Source organism: Elaeis guineensis, chromosome 14 (assembly GCF_000442705.2).
Source record: "Elaeis guineensis isolate ETL-2024a chromosome 14, EG11, whole genome shotgun sequence".
Lineage (NCBI taxonomy): Eukaryota > Viridiplantae > Streptophyta > Magnoliopsida > Arecales > Arecaceae > Elaeis > Elaeis guineensis.
This window is the reverse complement of record NC_026006.2, coordinates 52775744-52801212: the sequence shown is the minus strand read 5'-3', so window position 1 is coordinate 52801212 and position 25469 is coordinate 52775744. Positions and strand designations below refer to the sequence as shown.

At 36.3% G+C, this 25469-nt stretch overlaps 1 protein-coding gene across 2 annotated transcripts in view; it reads right to left on the bottom strand.

The window, feature by feature from the left end:
- The window catches only part of LOC105057593 (protein transport protein SEC31 homolog B), a 45305-nt gene extending 31788 nt beyond the window's left edge, over positions 1-13517 (bottom strand). For both annotated transcript variants that reach the window (XM_010940242.4, XM_073248816.1), the window contains exons 1-13: positions 13028-13517; positions 12664-12718; positions 12455-12577; positions 9827-9923; positions 9699-9735; positions 9476-9581; positions 9076-9133; positions 7204-7301; positions 6978-7097; positions 5073-5118; positions 976-1097; positions 775-902; positions 165-687 (exon numbers count right to left, since the gene is read on the bottom strand). In XM_010940242.4, coding sequence (XP_010938544.1) covers positions 165-687; positions 775-902; positions 976-1097; positions 5073-5118; positions 6978-7097; positions 7204-7301; positions 9076-9133; positions 9476-9581; positions 9699-9735; positions 9827-9923; positions 12455-12577; positions 12664-12718; positions 13028-13344 — 1830 coding nt within the window. In that variant the 5' untranslated portion in view covers positions 13345-13517. The remainder of the gene's footprint in view (positions 1-164; positions 688-774; positions 903-975; positions 1098-5072; positions 5119-6977; positions 7098-7203; positions 7302-9075; positions 9134-9475; positions 9582-9698; positions 9736-9826; positions 9924-12454; positions 12578-12663; positions 12719-13027) is intronic.
- Positions 13518-25469: the final 11952 nt, after the last annotated feature.

Genomic DNA, 25469 nt, shown 5'->3' with positions numbered 1-25469 from the left:
TGAGGAGTCAATAAAATCAATATCAGGATGTATGAGACGCTACTGTATCCAAACAAATTAAATCTTTGAAATGCAGCCCATAAGCATCCATTCTAATGCTAGACAGAAACTTTAACTGGATTCAAGACAACATCAGGATGACAAGGAAACACAAACAGGCAAACCTTTAAATAAGGTGAGAGGCTATTCTTAAGATACTGATCACGGGTGCTTTCCCACAATGACGGACCCCCAACATGTGCAATAACCAGTGCATCTGCCATCCTATTTGCTCCAATGCACTGTAAAACTGCTCCCTTATAGTCTCCAACAACCAAGGCACGTTGAATACTATCATCAGTTGATGGATCAGTAGTCTCCACATGTTCTTGCGGTTCTTTCTGCATTTGCTTTCCATTAGGCAAATTGCTGTCTTCAGAGATTGAGCTATCAATGGAAGGTTGAAGATTATTAAAGAAGTCTTCTCCATCATCGGTAGGGAATACACTGCCTTCTCCACCTTCATCCAATGCACCCTTATCAAAACCAAGTGCATTTGTTAATATTTTTCCAAGATCATCAGGTGCATTTTCGCTTCTATCATCTGGTACATTGAAACCAAGATGAGCAAGTAACTTTGTCCTAGCTGTTCCCTCTTCCTCAAACATAACTTTCAAGAAGCCCCAAGTTTCCTTGTCATCTTCAGATCTGTTGAAAAAAAATAAATAAAAATCAAGTGATGAATGAAAGTCTAATATGTCTCCAGAAGTGTATTACTTTACAGATATCACATACACAGAATCCTCTGATTTCTTATCGCATAAAGCTCGCAGTGAAGTTTTTTCCCCATTTTGAATTGCAGCTTCGAATTCAGTTGAGCGGCTCACCAAACTATGCTCAGTAACCAAATTATGCACGTAAACCTGAAAGAAAAGGTAGATTATAACGTACAAGATGGAGGAACAGAGAAATGAAATAGCAAAAGCATTGCACTACCTCAGAACCACTACATGGAGTTCCTGGTGCTGAAGCACTTGGTTGAAATGAAACAAGTTTGCCTCCAAAACCAAAAGATACACCTGTTGGACGTTTCAACCACTTTGGAGCTCTCAAGCGTACTGAAGAAACAAGAGAGAGTTGTGAAACCAAGAAGAGGATTCATCCAATAAAATAGCAAAATCATCGTTGCCACATGAAGATATTGAAACAGCGGAACAAGCAACCCACATATGCACCCATGCTGTTAAGTTGTCATGGAAATGGGAAAAGAACTCAATTTCGTAGGTAAAAAAGAAGATGGAATGATAAGTACTTTGAGATTATTACAGACATGGAGAATAAGCCAGAAAATGAGTTGAGCTTTTTTTTTTTTTCAGTTAAAAAGTTCTTCGGTTGCACCTCAAACTTTCAAGGCTACATATCTAGTGGGTTTTGAGTCCTAATACGCACAGAATTATTGTCTAAAGTTGCACTTAAGAATTGGATTGGTTTGGGGAACGTTACAGTCATTGCAATTGTGGTTTAAAATGTCTTTCTACCTAAAATTTCATGGAAGTAGGAAATTTTAATTTTGGAAATTATTTGAGGTTTTAAGTCATTGCAATTGTGTTTTAAAATGTCTTTCTAATTAAGATTCTGTTGAAGTACAAAATTTTTAATTTTGGAAATTATTCAGTTATCTTGTGCTTGGAAACAAAAAAATTCTACAATGGAGTTCAAGTTATTTAGGAGTTTATGGACTTGAAGATTATCTGTCCTAAATTCACATTCTCTATGAATAATGGAAATGATTGATGTTCCACTGCACCACCAAGTGTGGCACCATCAATATATATTACCTTTGCACATCCCTACTTATCTATGAGTGAAACTCAAGCTCCGTGGGCACCAGCACCAGACGTCCAACTCTTGTTACAGGTAATTTGGGAATCCCTTTTGGTATTAGAAACGTTCTTCTGGAGTCCAGGTGTCTATAGACAGGTGTTGGTGTCCACAAGGACTGATGAAGTATGCATGATTTATGGGCTATTTAGAAAGAATTGGCTCACTTTGCTGAGGTTTTCTTTAATTTTTTCTGCCTTTTCTCTCAACTTATTGCCCTCCATATGCAACCTCTAACATTCTCTTTAAACTGTCCAACTGCCTCTTTTTCTGTTACTGTGCGTTAGTAATAAAGAGATTATGGGATCAATATAGATCTGAAAAATGTCCAGTATGCCTTCTTCTATTTTGGTCCTAAAACTTTATAAAAAACAGAGGATGAAGCAAAGTTGATCGGTTTCTGTGAAGGGGATACCGCCTATGAAGGGAAGAGCACTTTATCAGGCCAGTCGATTACTGACCTGCTCTAGACCCAAATAGTACCAGGAAAGTATTAGGTCAGGATTTTCAAAAAAGAATGCAATCCAGAACAAAGCCTTACATCTAAAATATGTCAGCCTTCATACCCAGGTCAGGAGGTCCAACCCATGGGGCTACTTAATCAAGTTAAGTCAAGCTTATCTATGTCAGGACTGGGTTGAGTCACTGGATGACCTGAACCATTTGCACGCTTCTACAAAGCATAACATAGAGAAAGCCAAATACTTGGACAAGGGCATTTATCAAAATAAATCCAAAAATATGTTAAAGAAAAAAGGCACACATCATAAACCTCAAGCCTCACAAGTGCATTGGAAGCTAGACATTGCTGTTGAAATCTTAGGATTATGATCCAGATCCAAACGGCCCTAAACAATCAAGATCTAATCCTTGGATCGAGATTAATTAGGATCATAAGATCTATAATCCATAATATGAATTATACTGTACCTTGGATCACAAGATCTAACTTGATTATACTATTTACTTATTAAATCATGCTTAAATCCATTCTCTATAATGTATTTACAATATGGAATTTAAATTATTTAATCTAATCTCTCAAGTAGTAAAGTTAGTGAGATTATCATTGGAGTTCACAGAGCTAAGAGTAAGAGGATTTTTACAACCATTCTTTAACAGTCTCATTCTTGCATTTTTTTTTTAACATTCTACCTAAGAGGATAATTGAATTCATACATATTATTAATCATCTTCAATACCCAAATACAATGTTTGCTTCATTAGACATGCTATAAATGGGCTTCCATTGATAGAAACTTGCCTTTTTAAATATGGGCTTTTAATTGTACATTCATCTACTTTATAGTTGACTCACATTTCAATTATTAAATTTCTTTTATATTTGAAAAAAATTTGGAAAAAATGGAAAAAACTTATGATCTGCAACCTAGTCCATGATCCAATCCAATCTAAACCCCCATATGATTTATCACTCTCCTAATCTTAACAACATTGAAGGATTTGGAGCTCAATATGTTTGTGTAAAACCATCTCGTGAAAAATTTAAGAGTTGCAAATTTAAATATTTTTTGAAGTATCAACTGTTTTTAAAATGCATTATCCTTATTAATGGAGTTAAATTGGTGTCAACATAATAGTAGAACCACGGAATAATATTCTTAGAAATGATTCTTATCAAAATTTAAAGCTTCATGACATATTGTTATTATTGCCCGATCAATTATGGGCCATCTCACAAAGTAATTGTCTTGTCGTGTACCTGGGCGTGCCAATCACAAGCACAAGGATGGAGCAGCGTGAGGATTTCCCAAAGTCATGCAAACAAAAGTCTAAGAGCTAATGGTAAGGCAAAGACTTCCCTTGATTTTCTGAAGAAGACAAGAAGGTTACAGAGTTCCTGAGATTTTGTCCAATAGCAGAAGGATTAAAGAAGATCTGGAGCTGTTGCAGGAAGTTCTATAGCCCTCATCAACATTGTGTAAATATAAATAGTGCATAATAGAGTAAATATATCTTAAAGTTTGCATATGGATGACTGATGCTTAACACAATATTAGATCCCTTCAGGAGGTAAGCAAGAGGTAATAAAAGGGGTGAGGCCCTCATTTGTCATTTCCAAGCATCTAAGTCCAAAGAAGCACAATTGCCTTGGAAGCTTTACACTCCCGTACCTAGCAAAAAGAAATTTGCTCTAGGCTTATGAAAGGGAAAAATCCACTTGTGCGTAAGGGAGCCAATATATGTGTAACATATGTGTCAACATAGGGAAATAAACAAATTAGTGACATAGGGCTGTCATTTACAAACAAGGATGTTACTACAGCTTCAATACATAGCAATACACAGAGAACAAAATAACGATCCACCTTGACCGGGTCTGTTTAGATTCACAACATAGAGAAGTTTCATATCAACCGAAGAAAAAGACAGCAAAGTTTAGAATGCATGCCAAAACAATTGAATTAAGTGTTTCTAAATTCTAATTGACTATGAGAACTAGGCCAAACATAATTCTTAGTAAATAATAAAATTGAGCAAAATAAACAACAGAATCAAGAACTTTAGCACTTCGAAAGGTTTATGATGCTAACTTGAGAAAAATTGATTCATCAAGTTTATAAACAGGGGAAGCAAAACTTCACTGAAATGTTGCTATGTTTTAATCGCAATACTTTAATAATTAATAAAATACCATAGATAATAAGTGCACTCACGCTAAAAATACTAGAAGTCTATAGGTTTGGTTCTCCTTCAATGAATTGTGCATTAAAATACACAAGACACAGTTGTTGCTATAGCAAATAGAGTTGGGCAGAAAAATACATTAACAGAAAGTAAAAAATGTGAGTCTACAAAAAATTTCTAAGGCAGAAAAGTTGAAAACAGGTGACTTTCATCAAAAAATAAACAACCCAGAAACTGCTGAGAAACAGAGAGAACAGCTGACAAGCTAAATTATAATGGTATCACACTAATTTTTCCCATTTACTTATGTTGACATGAGTTTCCCTTTTGCTCCCTTTCATGTCATCCATTTAATTTTCTGTTCCAGGAAACCACATCGAGTCTTTTTCTGGATATCATTTCCTAGGAAACTCTACATTGTGTGGGAAACATGTTCCAGTTAACTATGGGCAACATGCACGTGTAGAGCAATCATCTGAAATCTATTATCTATAGAAAGCTATCCAGAATGTTGGAAGATGCATTAGCAATGAATTACAATACGAATGGAGAAAATTATCTACCTGGAGCACCAAATTCACCCTCACCGGCACCATACCTACCACAAGCCTGCATTAAGCACAAAAAATTTAGAACTCCAATAATAACCTAAATTGAAAGAGAATCCAATACAAGCAAGGAGTATAACTCATAATTCAATTTATTAAAAAAAAAAACACTTTATAGTGCACAAATCAGTATCTCCTCGTGATCAAACACATGACATCACATTTCCATTTTCATATATGAACTAGATTCTAGGTGAAAAATAAATGTAGGCTTTAAAGTGAAATCTGATTGCACAACCTTACCAAGCTGCCCTTTGGAAAACAAGGAATCTATGTCAGTAGATTTTCCTACAAAGACAACTTAAAAGCATAATGGGATATGTAGACAGAGAACTAAAGATGATATCTGGGCTAAACAGGATCACTACTCTAATCATGTGTTTGGTTGGTGTCATGAGAGGATGGATAGATGGGATAGGATGGATGGATGGCCTCCATCCACCATTTAGTTCAAAAAGTTACAATGAAGATGGATAAAAAAGAGAGGATTGTCCATCCACCCTAGCCCACCAATTTGCATACTCCCAAATTGGAAGGATGAAGGAAGGATGGATGGATGGAGAATTGAAGGATAGACTTTTACATGGACAAAATTATCCCTCATTAATTTTTTTTAATAAAACTATAATACTTCTTCACTTTTTTATTCATATTATTTATATATATATTTATATACACTATTAATGACATACTATTAAATTTTATTAGTCATTATTTTAATTTTAGTATATAATTTCTATAATTATAATTAAATAATTAGATTATCTTTTATTTCTCTATTTATATTTACTATTTATAATTAACTATTTGTATAATATTAAATAACTATTTAAACTAAATTATAAATTAATTAGTTATTTATATAATTAATTCATTAATAATTAATTTATAAAATCAAGTATTAAATTAAATATTTATATAACTTTTTATATAATTATAGATTATAAAGATTATAAGTTTATACATTGTCTACTTCTTTAGTATAAATAAGTATTATAAATTGATAATCATAATATTTTTGTCAAAAGATAGTTTAGTGAAAATGTTATATAAATATCATCCATCCTTCCTCTCATTCCTCCTATACTAGATAGAGGAGGGAATCATTTCCACCCATTTTTCCATATTTCACCAAACATGTGAGAGGATAGATAGATTGTTTGGTGAGAGGAAGGATAGAAAATCTATCCATCATTTTCTTCTCCATCCATCCTTCCTTTAATCCATCCTTCGTACCAAACAGAGGATAAATTTTGATTTTCTATCCATCATTTCCTTCTCCATCCATCCTTCCTTTAATCCATCCTTCATACCAAACAGAGGATAAATTCTGAAAAGGTTGAGCCAATGGAACAACTGAATATGATAAAGTTATTTAAGTATCTAAGGATCCCATGCAGCATGCTTACTGAAAACATGACAGATTACCTGCAAGTTTAATTTACCATTATTCAGTTATCTGTTAGAAACTTAGAATTGTTCCATAACAAGCATCCTTTGGCATTCCACAAAACAAAAGGACTCTCTCTTGCATCACTCAGATTACATTTTATTCTGAGGAAGCAGAATAATCTCTTTCAAAATCCTGATAAATTGTTCGGAAAACATATTCATGAAAAATGGCATCAGCTATAATGCTAACAACAAAAAGCCCTATATGCAGGGCTCCCAATTCATTCGTCATATATCACTCTGTCATCTAAGTTATTCTCTACTCTTGTACATAAAGCTATCCCCAAAGATGACTGCACCAAATGCTAGAAAAATAAAATAATTCTAATTAGTGTTAGGACTATACATGCTTGAGAATTGTAACTTTGAGCAGATTAAAAATTATTATGAGGTATAATATGTTTTTACCTCAATATTATATATTCCAATTTTTACATCAAATGAAGATGCTGATATGACCCCTGGAATTTTTGGGTACCAGTGAATATCAAAATTCCAATTCGTGCTAGCTGGTAATTCACATACTATCTGCAAGACATAAAAATGTAAGTCATAGGTGACTCATGCAGTAACTTAAGTGTTCCCAATAGTGTCTATTTATAGAAGCACTTGAGACATTAAATTGCTTCCATACCTCCCCAGTAACCGTATCCCAGCAAATAGTTCTATTATCTTTGGCACAAGTAAGCAAAAATGAGCTGTCATATGGACACCATGACATGGCGATCACACCTGGTTTATGCAGGAAACTCAAAATGAAAAAGATAAGCAAGTTTGTTTTTCCTTCTACAGATGTCTGGATTTATTTTGCAATAGATAAGATTAAAAGAATAAACTAAAGGAAACACACCAAGATAACCAGCAGGAAACATCTAAAACACAAAGGCAAAGCAACACAGGCCCATCAGCAACAATGCAAGTTGGCACAAATGGTACAAAGACATACACCCTTTGACCTTGCTGATAACTTATAAGCATTATACATACCATAAACATGCTAAGATACAAATGGGCACTATAACTCATGCAGAATATGGCTCGTAAGTTTAATACCGCTACAGCAATGCACTTGGATACATATCCTTTATTCCCAAGTGTATAGGGCCATACCCAGTTATATACGAGGCACTTTGGGGTCCTAGGAGGCGCAGACAGGGAATAGACCTAATCACCTAACCTCTAGCATCTTTTGCATGAAGTGGCTGCCTCAGGACTTTAACCTGCACCATGCGCAAGTCAGCCTGAGCCTTTTACCATTGCATTGGGCACTAGGCACTAGCCCCTTCTTTGTTCCCAAGCCTGAGTGGAAAAGGTGGAAGGTTCATACCATGCTGATAGCCAGCTGCAAAAAGCATTTCAAACCATGAAATAAACAAAAATTCTATAATCATAAATGTTTGAGTGTCCCCTCAACAAACAAGGATCCACAAAGACAATCATAAATAGTGGGGCAAGGCTGGATTATTAAATAGGCATTATTTACTTCTTCGATTAACTGGTGTTGTTCTCATTATCAAGACTTACTAAATAAGCTATCTGACCGAACTTAATACAATTTCTCTTGAGATTTTCTAAACATCAACAAAAATTTATCTTGCTCATAGCCCCTAAGATTTTGCATCCTTTTCGATGTGTCTCTTGATATTGGTTTTTTATGGCGAATTCCAGACGTGACCATTTCTATACAGGTTACTTTGGTTAAGTTCCCATTCAACAATTTCATGTATTAACACTCATCTTTGAATAATCTTCCATCGATCACCAAAATCATATTATCCATACTCTTATCATGCAAAATTTGATCTATATAACTAATTTGCACTCCCTTGTCTTAGCTATTTCACGGACATCTTTGTCACTTATTGTTGAATCCTAAACATTCATTCTAACATTCCAAGTAGCTAAAGGAATCTTCTTTTGTAGGACTATATTTTCACTTGTCGTTGCTTTGTTTAATGCAAAGCCAACTTTGTATTGCCATGATTGGGAGACAATGCACCATCTTGGTGCTTCTGATGCAAGTATCCTAACCAATCCTCCCATGTTCCTCAACATAGAGGCAAATAGCACATCGCTCATATGGGACACCTAATCTTGCAGATTTTTCAGCAGAAAAATTGATTCCTGGTGCATTGACACTTCAAAAATCTCAAAACAAAATATATAAATAAATAGAAAGTTATTTGGCTATTTCAGTTCAAAGACCACCAAAATACTGTTAATTATACTCCTTAACCAAAGTTTAAAAATCTGTAAGTTATTCATATGTAGTGATTGTTATTCTCACAGTCAAGTACATAGAAAAGACAACAAACAGTACACTCAAATTTCAAGAACAATGACGACAAATTGCAGGATTCAAAAATGTGATGAGAAAAGGTATACACAATAATGCAATAAATCACTAAAAACATAAATGCATACTGAATAAACAAAAACAAAAAAAAAATATTTACAGACGTAAACAGGCGAAATGTCACAACTTGTAAAGATAAGCAAACTGAACCTTTGGTATGCCCTATAAACTCTCTTAATGGAGATATTGTTTTCCTTACATCCCAAACCTGTGAAAGAAATGAAATGAACAATCAAATCAAATGCATGTAGAATTGGTTGGAATGTTTAGAATCTAGAATGCCCACTGAAAAGAAAAAGGATAAAAGAACAGGTTTAATTCTGTTTGAGACTTGTTTCATTTCATTTCTCTATAAAAACCAGAGCTGAATTGGAAAACTATTAAGATAAACCAGCAATGCATACCAAACAAACCAACTGATTTCAGCACATTTAGCAAAAACATTTCAATAATCATGCTATGATAAACAAACCATGAAACCAAAATTGAAAACTTTAACTTAATTGAAATATGGAAATGATTGCAATAATCGGTAATGCAAAAATATTACTCTAAGAGAAGGTGAACTGTCATCATCGGAGGCAATAATTAGTTGGGTAGAAATATCAGGATTCCACTGCAAAACAGAGCACCTCCTTCTATTCGAATCTGAAAAGCTGTTAGAAAGCACAAATGGACACCAGTTAGTTAATAGTGGCCATGGAGCAGTAGAACTTTCCTTTAAAATATTGAAGATGACTGGAATAAATCTAACTTAGACACAAAAAACCTGCCTTGTGACGGGTTTCTGCTGTCTTAAATCCCAAACAACTGAAAATATGTAAAGGAAAGAGAAGAAAGCCATATGAGTTGCTTATGTGCCCAAAAGGATAAAAACAAAGAAAATAGAGATTTTCCACACCTGTCATCCCATTGTATGAAGTGGATGCCAATATATGTTGAAATTTGGGATTCCAAGACACAAAAGAAACTTCAGTTTGAGAACCAGAACCAACACTCTGTAGAAACATGACAGATTAAGTCTTATGCTTTTAAGAATCATGCAGAACCAAATACAAACTTGTAGTTTTGACCATTAAAAATAGAATAAATCAACATTACATTAATATATTGCCACCTTAAGAAAAGGAGTAATTAATAACTACCAGAGTTTATCACAGCATATGATGCAGTAACAAGGTTGTGCCTTGAATGTACTGTAAGCGTGTGCTAAGGCTCCTCACATTCTTCGAGTTGAGATTTCCATTTCTGGCCAAATGTTTAAACTAACTTCTATTTTTCTGTGTAAAAGCAATTTTCCAGAAATGTCAACATTTGATTCTAATGGATGACACACGGCCATGATTTGTTTTACTTAGCTGTACCTTTTATTGTTGATATGGATGCACCATATCTTCCCAATGGCACCTAAATCTCCGGAAAGAATTAAGAATTTCTGGGCCCAGGTTCTATAATTTGTTCAGTTCTGTGAACTTGGTCCTAACCTGAATTTTACACTTCCTAATATTTTGCTGAGGTTCCAAATTTTTACCTTACAAAATTGTACCAAGTCTACTGAGTTAGGCATGTAACATATATCCAAAAGCTAACCAAAAATAGAAATGCATATAAAAAATATGCATATGCATGGCAATAAGACAATGGTGTTAACCTGTTGCCCTAAATGTATACAGAAGTTTAACCAAGTTGAAGCAGTCCAAAAATGACTCCAAGAGCTGGAAAAAGCACACATACAAACATGTGCATTCACATGCATGCATGCATATATTCAACTGGCAATAAGAATGTATCCAATGAGTCACAAACAAAGATCTTATTGGTAAAGAAGCCAACTGAAGGTATCATCCAAAACAGGCAAAATTCGTCTACCTCAATGTGCATGATGGATTACCTGAAATAGCTGCACCAATTTCCTAGGACCACCCTATCCCTAAGAATTACTAATATCTAAACAAACTCCAAAGGATCTAGCTTCAAGGCATCAATATGATGCAGATATTACAAAGCAGAATTATGCTAGGAGTGGCAGCATGGCAAAAGAGTAGGTTGCTAATGCCCAGTGCAGCCTACCCTCAGATATCGACTACTAGAATACCGGCTCACATAGAAAATCATAATTGAATCTAGAAAAGAGCCCTAGACCATTTAATGGTAATCTAATATGCCTTTTTTTTTATATCCAAAAATCATTCAAAGATGGTGTATTTCCGGATATTATAAATTTCAAGCTGAAGTTTGGTAACTTTATGCCATCCATTCCCTGAAATTTAGGACTGCCTTTTAGAGGATCACATACATGATGGGTTGCTGTCTAAAGATCAAGATTTGCAATCTTGATACTAGGTACCATACCAGTATGTTACCGGTTCGATACCATATCGGTTCGGAACCGTACCGGTATATGATTCTGTACAGTATGGATTAGTATAGTATGATACACATCTCATACAAAATAGCTCCCAAAAAAATTTTCTCAAATTTTATCATGGTACATCTCAATACAGGTTCCGTCTCAATACAGATTAGTACACATCTTCATATGCCTTGGTACAGGGCAGTACGGTACCTGTATTGATCCGCATATGGGTTTCATATAGGTTCCAATCCAATACAGTATGGTACGCTCCATACCAAACAATCTGGGACGGTACAATGGCCCATGCTAAAGATAGATCGTTCTCTCAATTTACTTATGCATATTTTTTGGATGGATAGCTAAGATTTTTAAGACACTTTAAGACTCCCCTGCAATTCTATAGAATGAAGATTTAGAGGAACTACTCTCCAATCTGGAACCCTTTCCTTAAACAAAGCTAAAGAAGATGAGGAAAAAGAATTTGATTTCAAGTTTGTTTATAATCCAATCCATTAAAATAAATAAATAAATAAAAGAGGAACATTTCTCAAAACCCTCATCAGTCCATACTACCAAGCATGTAAGTTTACCCCAAGTTTTTTGCTTTTCTTATTACTAGTTTTCTTAGTATGCAAATCCTTTATTTGTATTCCAAAGCAGTCCTATGAAGGAGATAAGGAACAACAAGTGGGTCTTCAAGTAATAAAGAGAGGACTGCTGCTTTCTCCCTTTTGGCCTTACGATGGTGTCCATTGTTTTATGGTTTCTTTCTCAGTATTTGATTATATAATGTTTGATTGTACCAAAAACAAGAGAATAAGAAGCAGTAACAATAAATATTAGGAGATTTCCTGCCTGCCTATGTTTTTTTTTTTTTGTTTTAATAATTTCAAAAGGTGAAACTCATCATCAGGGATAGCACTAGTTCATTTTTTACATGTATTCAAAATAAAATTTTGAAGGAATGTTTCTCTCCAATTTAACTCATCTCTTAGCCAAACACCAATTCCAAGTCACATTACGAACAACAATGATTCTGGTTTCGTAAATCTTAACACTTCCATTTGTATAAGTAGTCTGTTTGAAATGTTTCTCACATACATATAAACTTGCTTGCTAAATGGCACCCATTTGCTTCAAATACTCGATCATGTAAGCTACTCGCAGACCTACCTTGAGAGGTGGGAAGAGATTAGGTTCAGGTGGGTTTGCCAGATCCCAGATGCAGAGCTCCCCTTCATCGGCACCAGAAGCAAGCAGGTTTGGTGAATGCGTATTGAACTCCAAACCACGAACCTGTAGTTAAAAAGACTCGGGAACAATATGGATATAATCCAAAAAACTTATAGCTAAGCATCCACAGAGATAAAAAAAATAATTACCGGCCCGGTGTGCTTCTCAAGCCGTGCAACAAAAGCACCATTTGGATCCTCCGAACTGCAATTCAATTGTATCTTTCTCATTAGAATTGAAACACGTGACAATTAAATCTCAGACTAGGAACGCTAAGTTGGTAAGATCAAGGCATATGCATCAAAGGCAAAACATGAGAGCAATTTGCATGGAGATTTGGTATCGAAACACTACCAAAATTGCCAAACATCAAAAATTTGCTAAAAAAAGGGAACTTTATCGTTTGAAGAAACCAGATACCTACTATTGTAATGTTGTTTGGTGAAATCGGATTAATTCTTGATTAAATATTAAAAGCAGCGAATTGAACAAGAGAATTCTCAACACGAATACCCGATCAGCTTCAGGGGATTCCAGACGCTGATGCTGCCGTCGCCGAGGCCGCCGGCGACGAGGCCCAGGGAGTAGTCCTCGGACACCGATCCCGGCCGCCCCCAGGAGAGGCGGTTGAAGCGATCGGCGCTGGGGCAGGTGCCGACGACGGGGAGCTCGTGGACGTCGGATTGGAAGTCCAGCTTGAAGATCTCGAGGTTGGCGGAGGAGCTGAAGGACAGATCGACGGCGCCGGCCATGGTCCCCGCCGCCAGGTACGGCGCATCGGGGGCGAAGGCCGCGAGGGCCGATCGCGGCGCGCTCTTGATGCAGGCCATGGGAGGGCCGGAGATCTCGCCCGCAAAACCCTAGCTCGCCTCAGATCTAGGGTTTGGGAAACAGAGAGGGGAATTGGCGATCGAGAGGAGGAGGGCAAGGAGAGCGTGTGGAAGGGGAGAAGTGGCTCGCCTTTTATTGATTTTCCGCTACTAAAGCGTCCTGCGTTTCTTTGGGGCTCTGCTCGGGCTCGGATTTTGTAGGAAAATGGTGAGCGATGGTATAAGAGAAGTGATAGAAATGATGGATGGATGTATTACATAAGAAAAATGGGATCGGGCTGTATCTTTCGCTATGATTTGGCGTTCTTTCGCGATCTGAGCCATTGGATCTTAGTTTGCATATCTTTCAAAACTACATGGCATGAGCTTCTTGATCTATACCATGGACGGAAGGAAGAGATTTGTCATGCTTTAAAAAATATACAAAATGCAATCTAAAGACTAAGACCGTAAAAGAAGATCAAACATTATTTTTATACGAAAGATAGAATTTAAGTCCAAAAAAAAATATATTTTTCTATAGTCAAGTTTAACAGTACTATCAATAGAGTGAACCAAATTTTGTTCGTATCACTTCGATCAATAAAATAAAAAAATTAAGCAAAATCAAAAAAAAATTAAGAGATGATAGGGACTGTAACGTGTTGGATATGGATCAGATCCATCGATATCTATACTCACACTACAATTAAAGACCCCATATCTGTCTCATACATGTCTCAAGCCGAGTCGGGCCAAGTCAGGTCAAATAGAACTACAGATTGGGTTAGATCAAATAAATAAGAGGGATGAATCGGATCGGATTGAGTTAGATATATATAAATATTATAAAATAATTATAATTTGGAAAAGAAGTTATAGATTAAGATTATATCAAGTTTGATTCGGAACAAGACATACCATTATCGATATCTGACATGAATTTATTTTGAATATTTTTTCTAGAACTCATACCTACCTCAGGTTCTAGTTGAGTCAAATAAAATCTACCCCATTGGAATCAAATAGGGTTGGATACCAAACGGCTAAAATTGCCATCTTGAATAGATGGAGCTTAATACTATTTGTTTATGGCTATAACATAAGCGAAAGTGATATGTAAGTGATCTAACATGGCAAAATAAAGAGTAAAATATTGCCGATACGGTATCTTATAATGTCAATAAAGAATCAAGATAGGAATATCCATGAGAATCAAAAACCTTTATAGTTGACTCAATTTTATCCATGAAAACCCTATCTAGATTCGGATGCCTAGGAATTTTATAAAGATTGCTGCTTGGGCACACAGTTGTAAGAAGGCCGATGTCAGGAGCCAAAAATCCAAATCTCTGGTGATCCACCTAAAAAAAAAAATGATTCTCTATTTCATGGGAGCTCGTGGCATAAGCGCTGAGGGGAGGGAGAGACAACAGCCATAGGCCGAGGGGCATAGATAAAGGGAGAAGATGAGGGGTTTGGGGAACTGGCACACCGACAACGACAGAAGACAAAGGTGGGAAGGTGGAGGAGGTTGAAAATAGGGGGAAAGAAGGGGCAGCTGGGGTCAAGGGCAACAGTGGCGAGATCATGGTAATGGTAAGGTGGGTAATTTCGAAGAAAGAGGTGAAGGAAAGGCGCAACATTGGATTGGAAGGGGGTTTTAGAGGAGGTGGAGAATGAAAGCATTGTCTAAGGAGGAGGAGAGCTTATGTTAAATATCGGTGATTCTAATAGTGTGGGTTTTGGAGGAAGAGGAGATAGCGATACCGACTTCGATGCCTTTGTCCATCATCTCCTTTACCAATAGAGTGTATGGGCTTCGTAGTAAAATTGAGAAGCCTCGGAGTGTCAATCATGGTGGATACATAGTTTAACCAACAAGAGACCTCAAAAGATGAAGAAATGAGATATCATGGGTTTGTAATTAGCAGCATATTCTTTTGATCAAGTTCTTTTTTTCACAACAATGATCATATTTCAATAGGGAACGAATAGTTACAGATTTTATCAAGCAAATCACTAAATTGGCATATCAAGAGTGGTCGGCATCAGAGAAAAAGACATAAAATTATTAGGTTGGGATGGATAGAGGAATAGAGCAGGATTAGTTGAATCCCTTTGTGATTTAATTTTAACTAACTTTTGCTCATTTTTAATTTCCTACATTAGATTACTTATAGGCTATGTGTGGTAACATGACAGTCATGGACAAATAGTATTGAACTCAGACTATCCATTTTCTTGATTTCACTCGATTTTTTCATTTTTATTGACCAAATCAGCACTACCAAAATTTGGTTCACTCAATTGCTAATATCCTTAAACTTTATTAAACAAAAATATATTTTTTCTAGGACTCCAAATTTCACACTCATATTTAATGGATGGCTATGATACTATCAAATAATTGAAATATTTTTAGTTCATAAAATAGATTATGCATTTAAGAGAAAAATATTTAATGGATGGATATGACATAGAGTCATGTGTGAGATTGATCAAAGAAAAATATATCATATGATGGAAGCACAGACAGTGGTGATCTTATGGAAGAAAATATTAATGGCAGTGATTTCCCATATAATAAGCATAGTCTTATTTATAGTTTAACATATATTTGATATATGTAATGGCTATATTTTTTATTTCTCATAAATTTTTTTTTGAAACATTGAATTGAGCTATTTTTGGCATCATTGTCAATCTCCTTGTCCATTACAGAATAAGGCATTCAAGATCAAAGAGGAGAATATTTTGTTATAAGAAATTCTAATTTTGCCTTTGTGATTGCTAGTGGATCTCATTTATATGATACTGCAATTCCAAAAGTAGAAATAGATGAGATTTGGAAAGTTTATTCATGTTGCTACAGTTTATCAGGTAACTCACATTGTGTTGGAGGATGACTCAAAAATTATGGTTAATTGGATAACTAATTTAGAAGGTCATATGAATGGTGCTCATCTGCTATTTCATTATATTTGGAGGATGGCATGTACTCTAAATTCCTTTAAGGCAACCCACTCATTTAAAGAGTCAGACAATGGATTAGGTTGCTAATCATGGTGCAAACCACTATCGATTACTTTATTTGAGATTTTCTTTTCTCTACTCCTTTTCAATTTTAAGATATCTTACTCTTTCATTCCAATGGATGTATTAACAATAAAGTTATCCGATATATCTGCTTTATCAAAGGATAAGAGTAGGGCAAAAGGAGACAACAACTTTCTTATTGTAGTTTATATTGATTTTTAAAATCACTTTGCTCCCTTAGCTAGGATATCCTGATAGCAGCTTTAAACTAACTAAGATATGTAACAATTCGAGCAAACCTACGATTGCATCTATGTTTACCAACTTTCAATTTTTGAGATATGTCTAAAATTATCCTTTTTTTGTATGCATAGATATCATTCTCATAACCTCAATCTAGATCAAAAGCTGACAAGTGTTTGTTGTTTTAGCTTATTGAACAAATCTTTTATTTAAACACATACATCAAACGAGGTAAGTCGTCAGCACTAAAATTAATTATCATACCTATGAAGCCAATTTTTGGACAAATTTGAAATGATTTTTGATTTTAAATAAGTTTATTGAGCATTTTAAAGCAACACCTAACATGCCTCAAGTTTGCTCCTAGTCATGGAATGGTAGAGAGATAATCAATTAGTGAGGACAATTTAAGAATGAAAATAAAAATGGTCTGATTATGAAATGGCATTTGCATATAATTAGCTAGTGAAGTCAAAGCTTAAGAGTGGAGGTAAAATGGATCTTAATGAACCATAGTTATACTTTGTCAAACATGACTTTAGTTCAAGTTTGGAGTAATTTAAGGGCCATAAGTTGTTTAAAATAGGCTAATCACTAATGTGCTCCCTAGTTCAAAATTAGATAGATACAAGCTTGATTATATACCAAGATTATATACCAAGTAGATAATTTTTTTATCCACCATCTCTGATGGAGAAAAAGTATACCATCCAATCATATTGAATCATGTAGCATAATTAATAATGGGATAGATATTTAATGCTGATCAGCTTTTTTCTTAAATTTTTTCTGATGAAAATATGTTTTCCCTCTATCAAATAAAAAAAATAATATTATTATTTTATGATATTTTATGATTTTTTATGAGTATATATGATATGAACAGTATATATGATTTTACTTTTTGTTGGTTATTATAATTTTTTGATGCCTTATATGATTTTTTGATATCTTATATTACTTTTTATGAATATATATGATATCCTGAATAATATATATGACTTTATATGTCTTCATATGATATCTTGTTGATTATTATTGTTGGTGCAAAAATTCGCCTACATCGGAGAAGCTGGAGTCGAGGGAGTCGCGGTCGCCACCGGAACTTGCAAAAGAAGTCTAAACCGGAGGTGCGGTTGCTCCGGCAAGACCCTCCGATGCTCAAGTTAGTTCTCTGCCTCAACAAGAATGGAGTGCTCGAACGAAAATTTTAGCAGAGTTTTGGGATAGAAAATAGAGCTTAGAGAATAACGTATCTGGGATCCCTCTTTTATAGGCGGAGGGAGCAACAGACTGATAGCGATGTCTGTAACCGTCTGGCAGTGGGCTGCCCAGAGTCAGGAGGAGTTTGTTGCGAAGAGTAGTGGAGTGAAATCGTGGCTATCACCGGGACATGCCATGTGGAGTCTGTCGCGGGGAGTGGAGCGGCGTCCGTTGTCGCGACTTGCCAGAAGATGGAAGAATCACGCGGTATCCATCGCAGGAAGTGAAGCAGGATCGTGGCCATTATTGCGGTCTGCCAGGGAGTGATGGAGCTGCGCGGAATCCGTCATAGGAAGTGGAGCAGAGTTGTGGCCGTTACTGCGGCCCACCAGGGAGTGATGGGGCCGTGCGGAATCCGTCGCAGGAAGTGGAGCAGAGTCGTGGCCGTTGCTGTGGCCCGCCAGGGAGTGATGGGACCGTGCGGAATCCATCGCAGGAAGTGGAGCAGAGTCATGGCCGTTACTGCAGCCCGTCAGGGGGTCCAGGCCTGTCGGCCGAAGTTCGGCTGGAGTGTCTGGCAGAGAGAGGTGGTTAGCTACCCGTCTGAGAGGAGCTCGGAGTCCGACTCCCGTAGGAGTCCGGACGAAGTCTTCCTTCAGTCGAAGTCGGGGATGAGGTCCGGCTCCCGTGGGAGTCCGGATGGAGTCTCCCTGCAGCTGGAGTTGGAGACGAGATCTGGCTCCCGTAGGAGCCCGAGCGAAGTCTACCTGTAATCAAAGTCAGGGGCGAAGTCTGGCTCCCTTAGAAGTTCAGACGAAGTTTATCAGCAGTCGAGGTCGAGTACGGAGCCCGGCTCCCGTAAGAGTTCGGGCGAAGCCTTCCAGCAGTTGAGGTCGGGGACGAAGTCCGAACAGAGTCTTCCTGCAATTGGAGTTGGGGGTGAAGTCCGGCTCCCATAGGAGTCCGGACGAAGTCTACCTGCAATTGGAGTTATGGGTGAAGTCCGGCTCCCGTAGGAGTCCGAATTAAGTTTACCTGTAAGTGAAGTCGTGGGTGGAGCCCGGCTCCTGTAGGAGTCCGGACGAAGTCTGCAGGTGAAGTCATGGGCGGAGTCCGACTCCCGTTGGAGCCCGGGTGGAGTCTGCAGGTGAAGTCGTGGGCGGAGTTCGGCTCCCGTAGGAGTCCGGGCGAAGTCTACCTGCAATTAAAGTCAGGGGCGAAGTCTGGCTCCCGTAGGAGTCTGGATGAAGTTTACCAGCGGTCGAAGTCGGGGACGAAGTCCGGCTCCCGTAGGAGTCCGGGCGGAGTCTTCCCGTGGTCGAAGTCGAAGACGAGATCTGGCTCCCGTAGGAGTCCGGACGGAGTCTGCTTGCAGCAGAAGCCATGGGCGGAGTCCGGCTCCCGTAGGAGTCCGGACGGAGTCTGCAGGTGAAGTCGTGGGTGGAGTCCGGCTCCCGTAGGAGTCCGGATGAAGTCTACCTGCAATTAAAGTCAGGGGCGAAGTCCGGCTCCCGTAGGAGTTCGGACGAAGTTTACCAGCGGTCGAAGTCGGGGACGAAGTCCGGCTCCCGTAGAAATCCGGACAGAGTCTTCCCGTGGCCGGAGTCGGAGACGAGATCTGGCTCCCGTAGGAGTCTGGACGGAGTCTGCTTGCAGTAGAAGCCGGGGATGAAGTCCGGCTCCCGTAGGAGTCCGGACGCAGTTCACTTGCGATTGGCGTCGGGGGCGAAGTCCGGCTCCCGTAGGAGTTCGGACGGAGTCTTCCTGCAGCCGGAGTTGGGGACGAGGTCCGGCTCCCATAGGAGTCCGGGCGAAGTCTTCTTGCAACCGGAGTTAGGGATGAGGTCCGGCTCCCGTAGGAGTCCGGGCAGAGTCTACCTGCAATTGAAGTTGAGGGTGAAGTCCGGCTCCCGTAGGAGTCCGGACGAAGTCTACCTGCAATCGAAGTCGTGGGCGGAGTCTGGCTCCCGTCGGAGTCCGGATGAAATCTGCCTGTAATTGGAGTCGTGGGCGGAGTCCGGCTCCCGTAGGAGTCCGGACGAAGTCTGCCTGCAATTGGAGTCGTGGGCGGAGTCCGGCTCCCATAGGAGTCCGGACGAAGTCCGCCTGCAGCCGGAGTCGGGGACGAGGTCCAGCTCCCGTAGGAGTCCGGGCGAAGTCTTCCTGCAACCAGAGTTGGGGATGAGGTCCGGCTCCCGTGGGAGTCTGGGCAGAGTCTACCTGCAATTGGAGTTGAGGGTGAAGTCCGGCTCCCGTAGGAGTCCGGACGAAGTCTGCCTGCAATTGGAGTCGTGGGTGGAGTCCGGCTCCCGTAGGAGTCCGGATGAAGTCTGCCCGCAATTGGAGTCGTGGGCGGAGTCCGGCTCCTGTAGGAGTCCGAACGAAGTCCGCCTGCAGCCGGAGTCGGGGATGAGGTCCGGCTTCCCTAGGAGTCCGGACGTCGCGAAGAATCCGATCGACGCTGGCGGGGTCCTGTCCGTCGGCAAAACTTGAGAGTGTTGCAGAGGCTCGGCCGCCTGGGAGGTTTGAAGAGACGTTGTCGGAGGTCGAAAGTCGGTTGGATCCCCGGAGGGTCACTCCCATCACGAACTTCGGCTGGGGGGTATTTTATACTCAACAATTATAATTAACAGAAAGTCATATAAATCATCAAAAAGTCATAATAACCATAGAAAGTCATATATATTATTCAAAAAATTATATATATTACTTAGAATATCATATATATTCACAAAAAATTATATAAGATATCAAAAAATAATATATATTATTCAAGATATCATACATATTTATAGAAAATCATATATATTGTTCAAGATATCTCATATATTAATAGAAAGTCATATAAGATATCAGAAAGTTATAATAACTAACAGATATTATATAAAGATACAAAAAATCATATATATTATTTAGGATATCATATATATTCACAGAAAGTTATATAAGATATTATGAGGTAATAATATTATTCTTTCTTTATTCTATAAAGAAAAAAAAAATTATCAAAAAATATTTGAAAAAAAAAGTTGAGTAGCATTAAATATCTGTCCTATTATTAATTGAGCTTATGGCCTGATGTGATTGGGGAGTATACTTTTTCTCCATTAGAAGATGGTGGATAAAGAATTACTCTACTAAGTGATACTGTAATACCCCAATCCAAAAGAGCTTGACATTGAACTAGGTCTCATCCGCTTGACTGCCCAGCACCTTGATTTAGGCCCAAAAAAAAAAAAAAAAGACTAATGATGGAAGTTGTCTTCTACCTTGCATTCGATTGAAATCCATCACCGAGAAGAATGAAAAAGCTAAGTTTCAGACCTATTTAAACTACCATAGCCTCCTTTCAACCCCCATCAACAAAGCTTGGTTTCGAATTGGGTACTTATCAGTGAATTGTACTTTGTTTGAGTCTTTATCGAACATCATCTATCATACAAGCCAAGCAACCTTAAGATCTCATCAGAAACAAAGGTAAATATCTTGTAACCTCTTAATTGACCTTACTTCTCATCTTTTCAAGCTTTAAGACCATGGTTTCTGATCGACAATCATCGGAGTTTTTTTGAAAACCCAAATCCTATTTTGTCCTTTGTTTCTCTTGGATTCTTGATCCTTCCTCTCTTCTCTAGCCACCATGCCATCAGTTGTCGGCTGCCATTTGATAGCCTTTTATCGTCGGTCCTCCAATCATGGCTACCGCTGTCAGTGGATGCTCTTCTATCTCATGAAGAATGGGCAAGTAATCCCCTATTTTGTCCAAAACCCAGGAAAGAAAAAGAAAAGAAAAGGAACAAAAAAAAAGAAAAAAAGAAAAAAGAGAGAAGGAGAGGGTCCCATTTCTCTCTCTTCTCATCTTATCTCTTATCTTTCTCTCTCTTCCTTACTTTCTCTATATAAAATTTTTCTTTCTAGATTATTTCTATCTCTTTATGATTGTTTGATCCAGTAAAGATATTCTTTTAATAATTTTGATCAATCCTAGTTAAGGAAGGTCCCAACATATAGCAACCATCCTCAATTTCTATTAGACCATATGCATCCTAGTTTATCCATGAATGAAATCCTTCTAATTGGATCGACCATGATGTCGAATATTAGCTTGACCAGTCCTATGAAGGTATAGATTTAGAATTATTATTCTTAAAATAATAATGATGAAAATCTAACAAAAATTTAATTTTGAATATTAGGCTCCGAGAGGGATCTTCGAAATTAATTAGATCTATCGATTGATTTCGCTTGCGAGTTACATAATGTAATTATTTTTTTATATCTATTAGTAAATTATAAAATATTTTTATATTAAATTATTTATAATTTATAAAATTAATACATTATATTTTAATTATCAAATATTTTTTTTAAATATTAAATGATTTATAATCGAAGATAATGAATTTGATATGTATTATATTCGATTGATTTTGATGTCATATGATTTTATGAATTATTCAACTTGGAATATGAAAGATACATGTGAGAAACTGTTTCCATTGAAATAGATTTTGACTTGCAACTAGATTATATTTTAATATCCTATCGATGGACGGTTATATGCTAATATTTCAATATTCTAATAGTGAAACATTATATAAAGGTATTTTGATATCCTGTTAGTAAAGTATTATATGTAGGTATTTCAATATCCTATCATTGGGATGTTATATACTAGTATTTGGATATCCTACCAATAAGGGTTGCATGTTAGTATTTTGATATCCTATTAGTGAAAATTATGCGCTGGTATTTCTATACTCTATCAATAGGGATAATGTATTAGTACTTTGATATTCTATCATTAGAGATTATATAGTGATATTTTGATTGACCTCATATTCTAGCCTAGCCATAATAAAAATATAATCATAGTTTATAGCTATTGAGATAGACGTGATGTTTTGAAAGAAATTGATTTATGAATAAAAATTGAATTTTAAAAAGATTTGATCCCGATGCTTATCATTTGGATAGTATTGTATATTTCAAATTAGATTTTTATATATTTATTTCGATACACTATTATTGTTTAATTTATCTAGCTAAAGTATTGATTGCTTATTGGATATCTAGCTCATTATTGTACACTTTTATTATTTTTACATATTCAATGAACTAGTTTGACTTAGGAATTTATTATGGAAGAGTGACTATAAACAAAATTTAAAATTTTTATTTTAGATTAGAATTTTTTGATATTTGATGCAAGACTTTAAAATATTATTTTATAAAAAAATTAATTTAGTTATTTAAATAAAGTTTGAATGTTAATTTATTGATTATTTATTCTATTATTTACTTTTTGATATCGTGACAAGATACCATGCATGTTTATGTAAAGAGTTCTTTATGAGTATATGGTAGTTGCTATGATCTTTAGCTCGTGATCTTGGATCAAAGACATAATAGATATATTACAGGTGTAGCCAACAAGTATTATGACCAATTAGATCATGACAAGTATTAAAGGAGCTAGTAAATTTAGAAGCAAAAACTAGGCAAGATTAAGAGGTTTTTAGCAAACTTTCGTATAAGTTTTGCCATACCCTCTGATGATCATGACAACTACTGTATACTCATACAAAACTCTCTCCACAAGCATGCAAAACATCTTATCACTATCATAAAGCAACAATGAAATAACTATTAATAAATTAAGTCTAAATTTAACTAATTAAAATTCAACTTGTCTCATAAAATTCAATGATATTTAAAGATCTTACATCAAATTTAATAAAGTCTCTAATTTAAAATAAAAGTATCAAAATTTTTCTTCTAATCACTCTCTTATACATATTTTTGTGTATTCTTAGTTCTTAAAATCTATAAAAATAGTAAAATATAGGATAATAAGCTAGACAATCCAATAAGTAATGAGCATGTCAACTAGATTAAATCAGACAGTAAAATAAATAATTATTTATAAAAAATATGCATATAGAATTCATCAGTTTGAAATTAATTTTTAATATACAACATTATCAAAACATTATTCATGCCAAATTTAATCTTTTTCAAAATTCAAGTATCTTTCATAAATCTATTTTTTAAAAAAATATCAAGTTCAATCCATCGATCTTAAGCTACGACCATATTTTTCTTATGATAAGGTCATAGTACCATATAGGTGCTTTGCAATGAGCTATATGTCATCTTGTAACATGCTGTATTTCATCTTACAGCAAAGTCCTTAAAAACTATGAGTCTGCTTGCGACATATCATGTATCTGTTTGCCACATATCATGTTCTGCTTGTGACATAAATCTTTAGTACTATTAAAATGCCAACTTATTAGCCTCCATTATCGGGTTACTTAATATAGTCAGATTCAGAGTTCAAGTCATCTCAAATTAAATTTTTTTTACAAATTATATTTCATATTTTGATTTGAAATCAATCAAGCATAATGCACAACAAGATCAATATCTTCAATTATACATCATCATGATATTTCAAAATAAAATATATTCAATAATAAAATATTATTCATCAAGTTCATATATCATAAACATTATGATTCAAAAGTTATCTTATAATTTGTTAATAATATAGAAAAAATGAAGCATTACTTACCTCAACATACTTTGACAAGATCCAAATAATCTTAGAAAGTTCTTTTCAAAATCTTCAAATAACATATCATATGGCATTATCTACTATTGGATATCATCTTTTCGAAATGATCATACCCCTATACAGAATTGAATCCAATAATTAGAAAAAGTACAGATAATTATAGAAATAAATATCAACAGGTAGTTGCATCTAACAGTCTGGTTGGTCTGATCATTATAACTTTATCTAATCAAGATCGGACTGAGAGATAGGTGGTTCAATAGAGATCAAATGTGATCAAATTAGTAGTATCTGATAATAATTAAAGTGGAGGTTGATATTCTGTTATGCCATCAGTCACGTAGCTTCATCTAATCAAGATCATTTAAGATGCAAGAACTCAATAAAGATTAGATCTTGCGATACTCAATAAAGACTCATGGAGATGTTGCTCGACTAATAAAATTGTTCAAAGTTTATCTACTAAGTTAACTCAGATTCAATGTAAAAAAGGGTCGAGGATCCTTCATTAGATTAACAAATCAAGTAGAGAGAGCATGCCAGAGGATTGAGAATTATTAAGGTAAAATAGGATCGATCAGGCAACACTGCCCTAGCATCCCAATCTGTCCGATTAAGATGATTTCATCAAATCATGATTATACCATACAGATGGTTCAAAAAAAATCATAGATGATTAAATCTAGTGGTATTTGATCTAGCCAAAATAAGTGTTGGCATACTGTCTAGAAACCACAGGACAGGACCCCTTCAGCAGGGTCATTCAAACTCATTGAGGTAGTCTTTTTAAAAATCCAAAAAACTCTTGGAGAGAAAAATAATTTAGAAAGAGAAATTATAGAGAGAAACTAGAAAGAAAGTAGAGAGAGAAGGTGGAGAGAGAAACTAAAGAGAAAAAGAGGAAAAAAAGAGGAAAGAGGAGTGAGAATTTTTTTCTCTTTCTTTTCTTTTTTTCTTCTATTTTTCTTTTCTCTTTCTCTTATTCTTATCTTTTTTTTTTATTCTCTCATGTTTGGGCAAAATAGGAGATTCACTTTGAATCACCCCTTTCCCTAAAAGAGAGGAGCCCCTTGCTAAAATG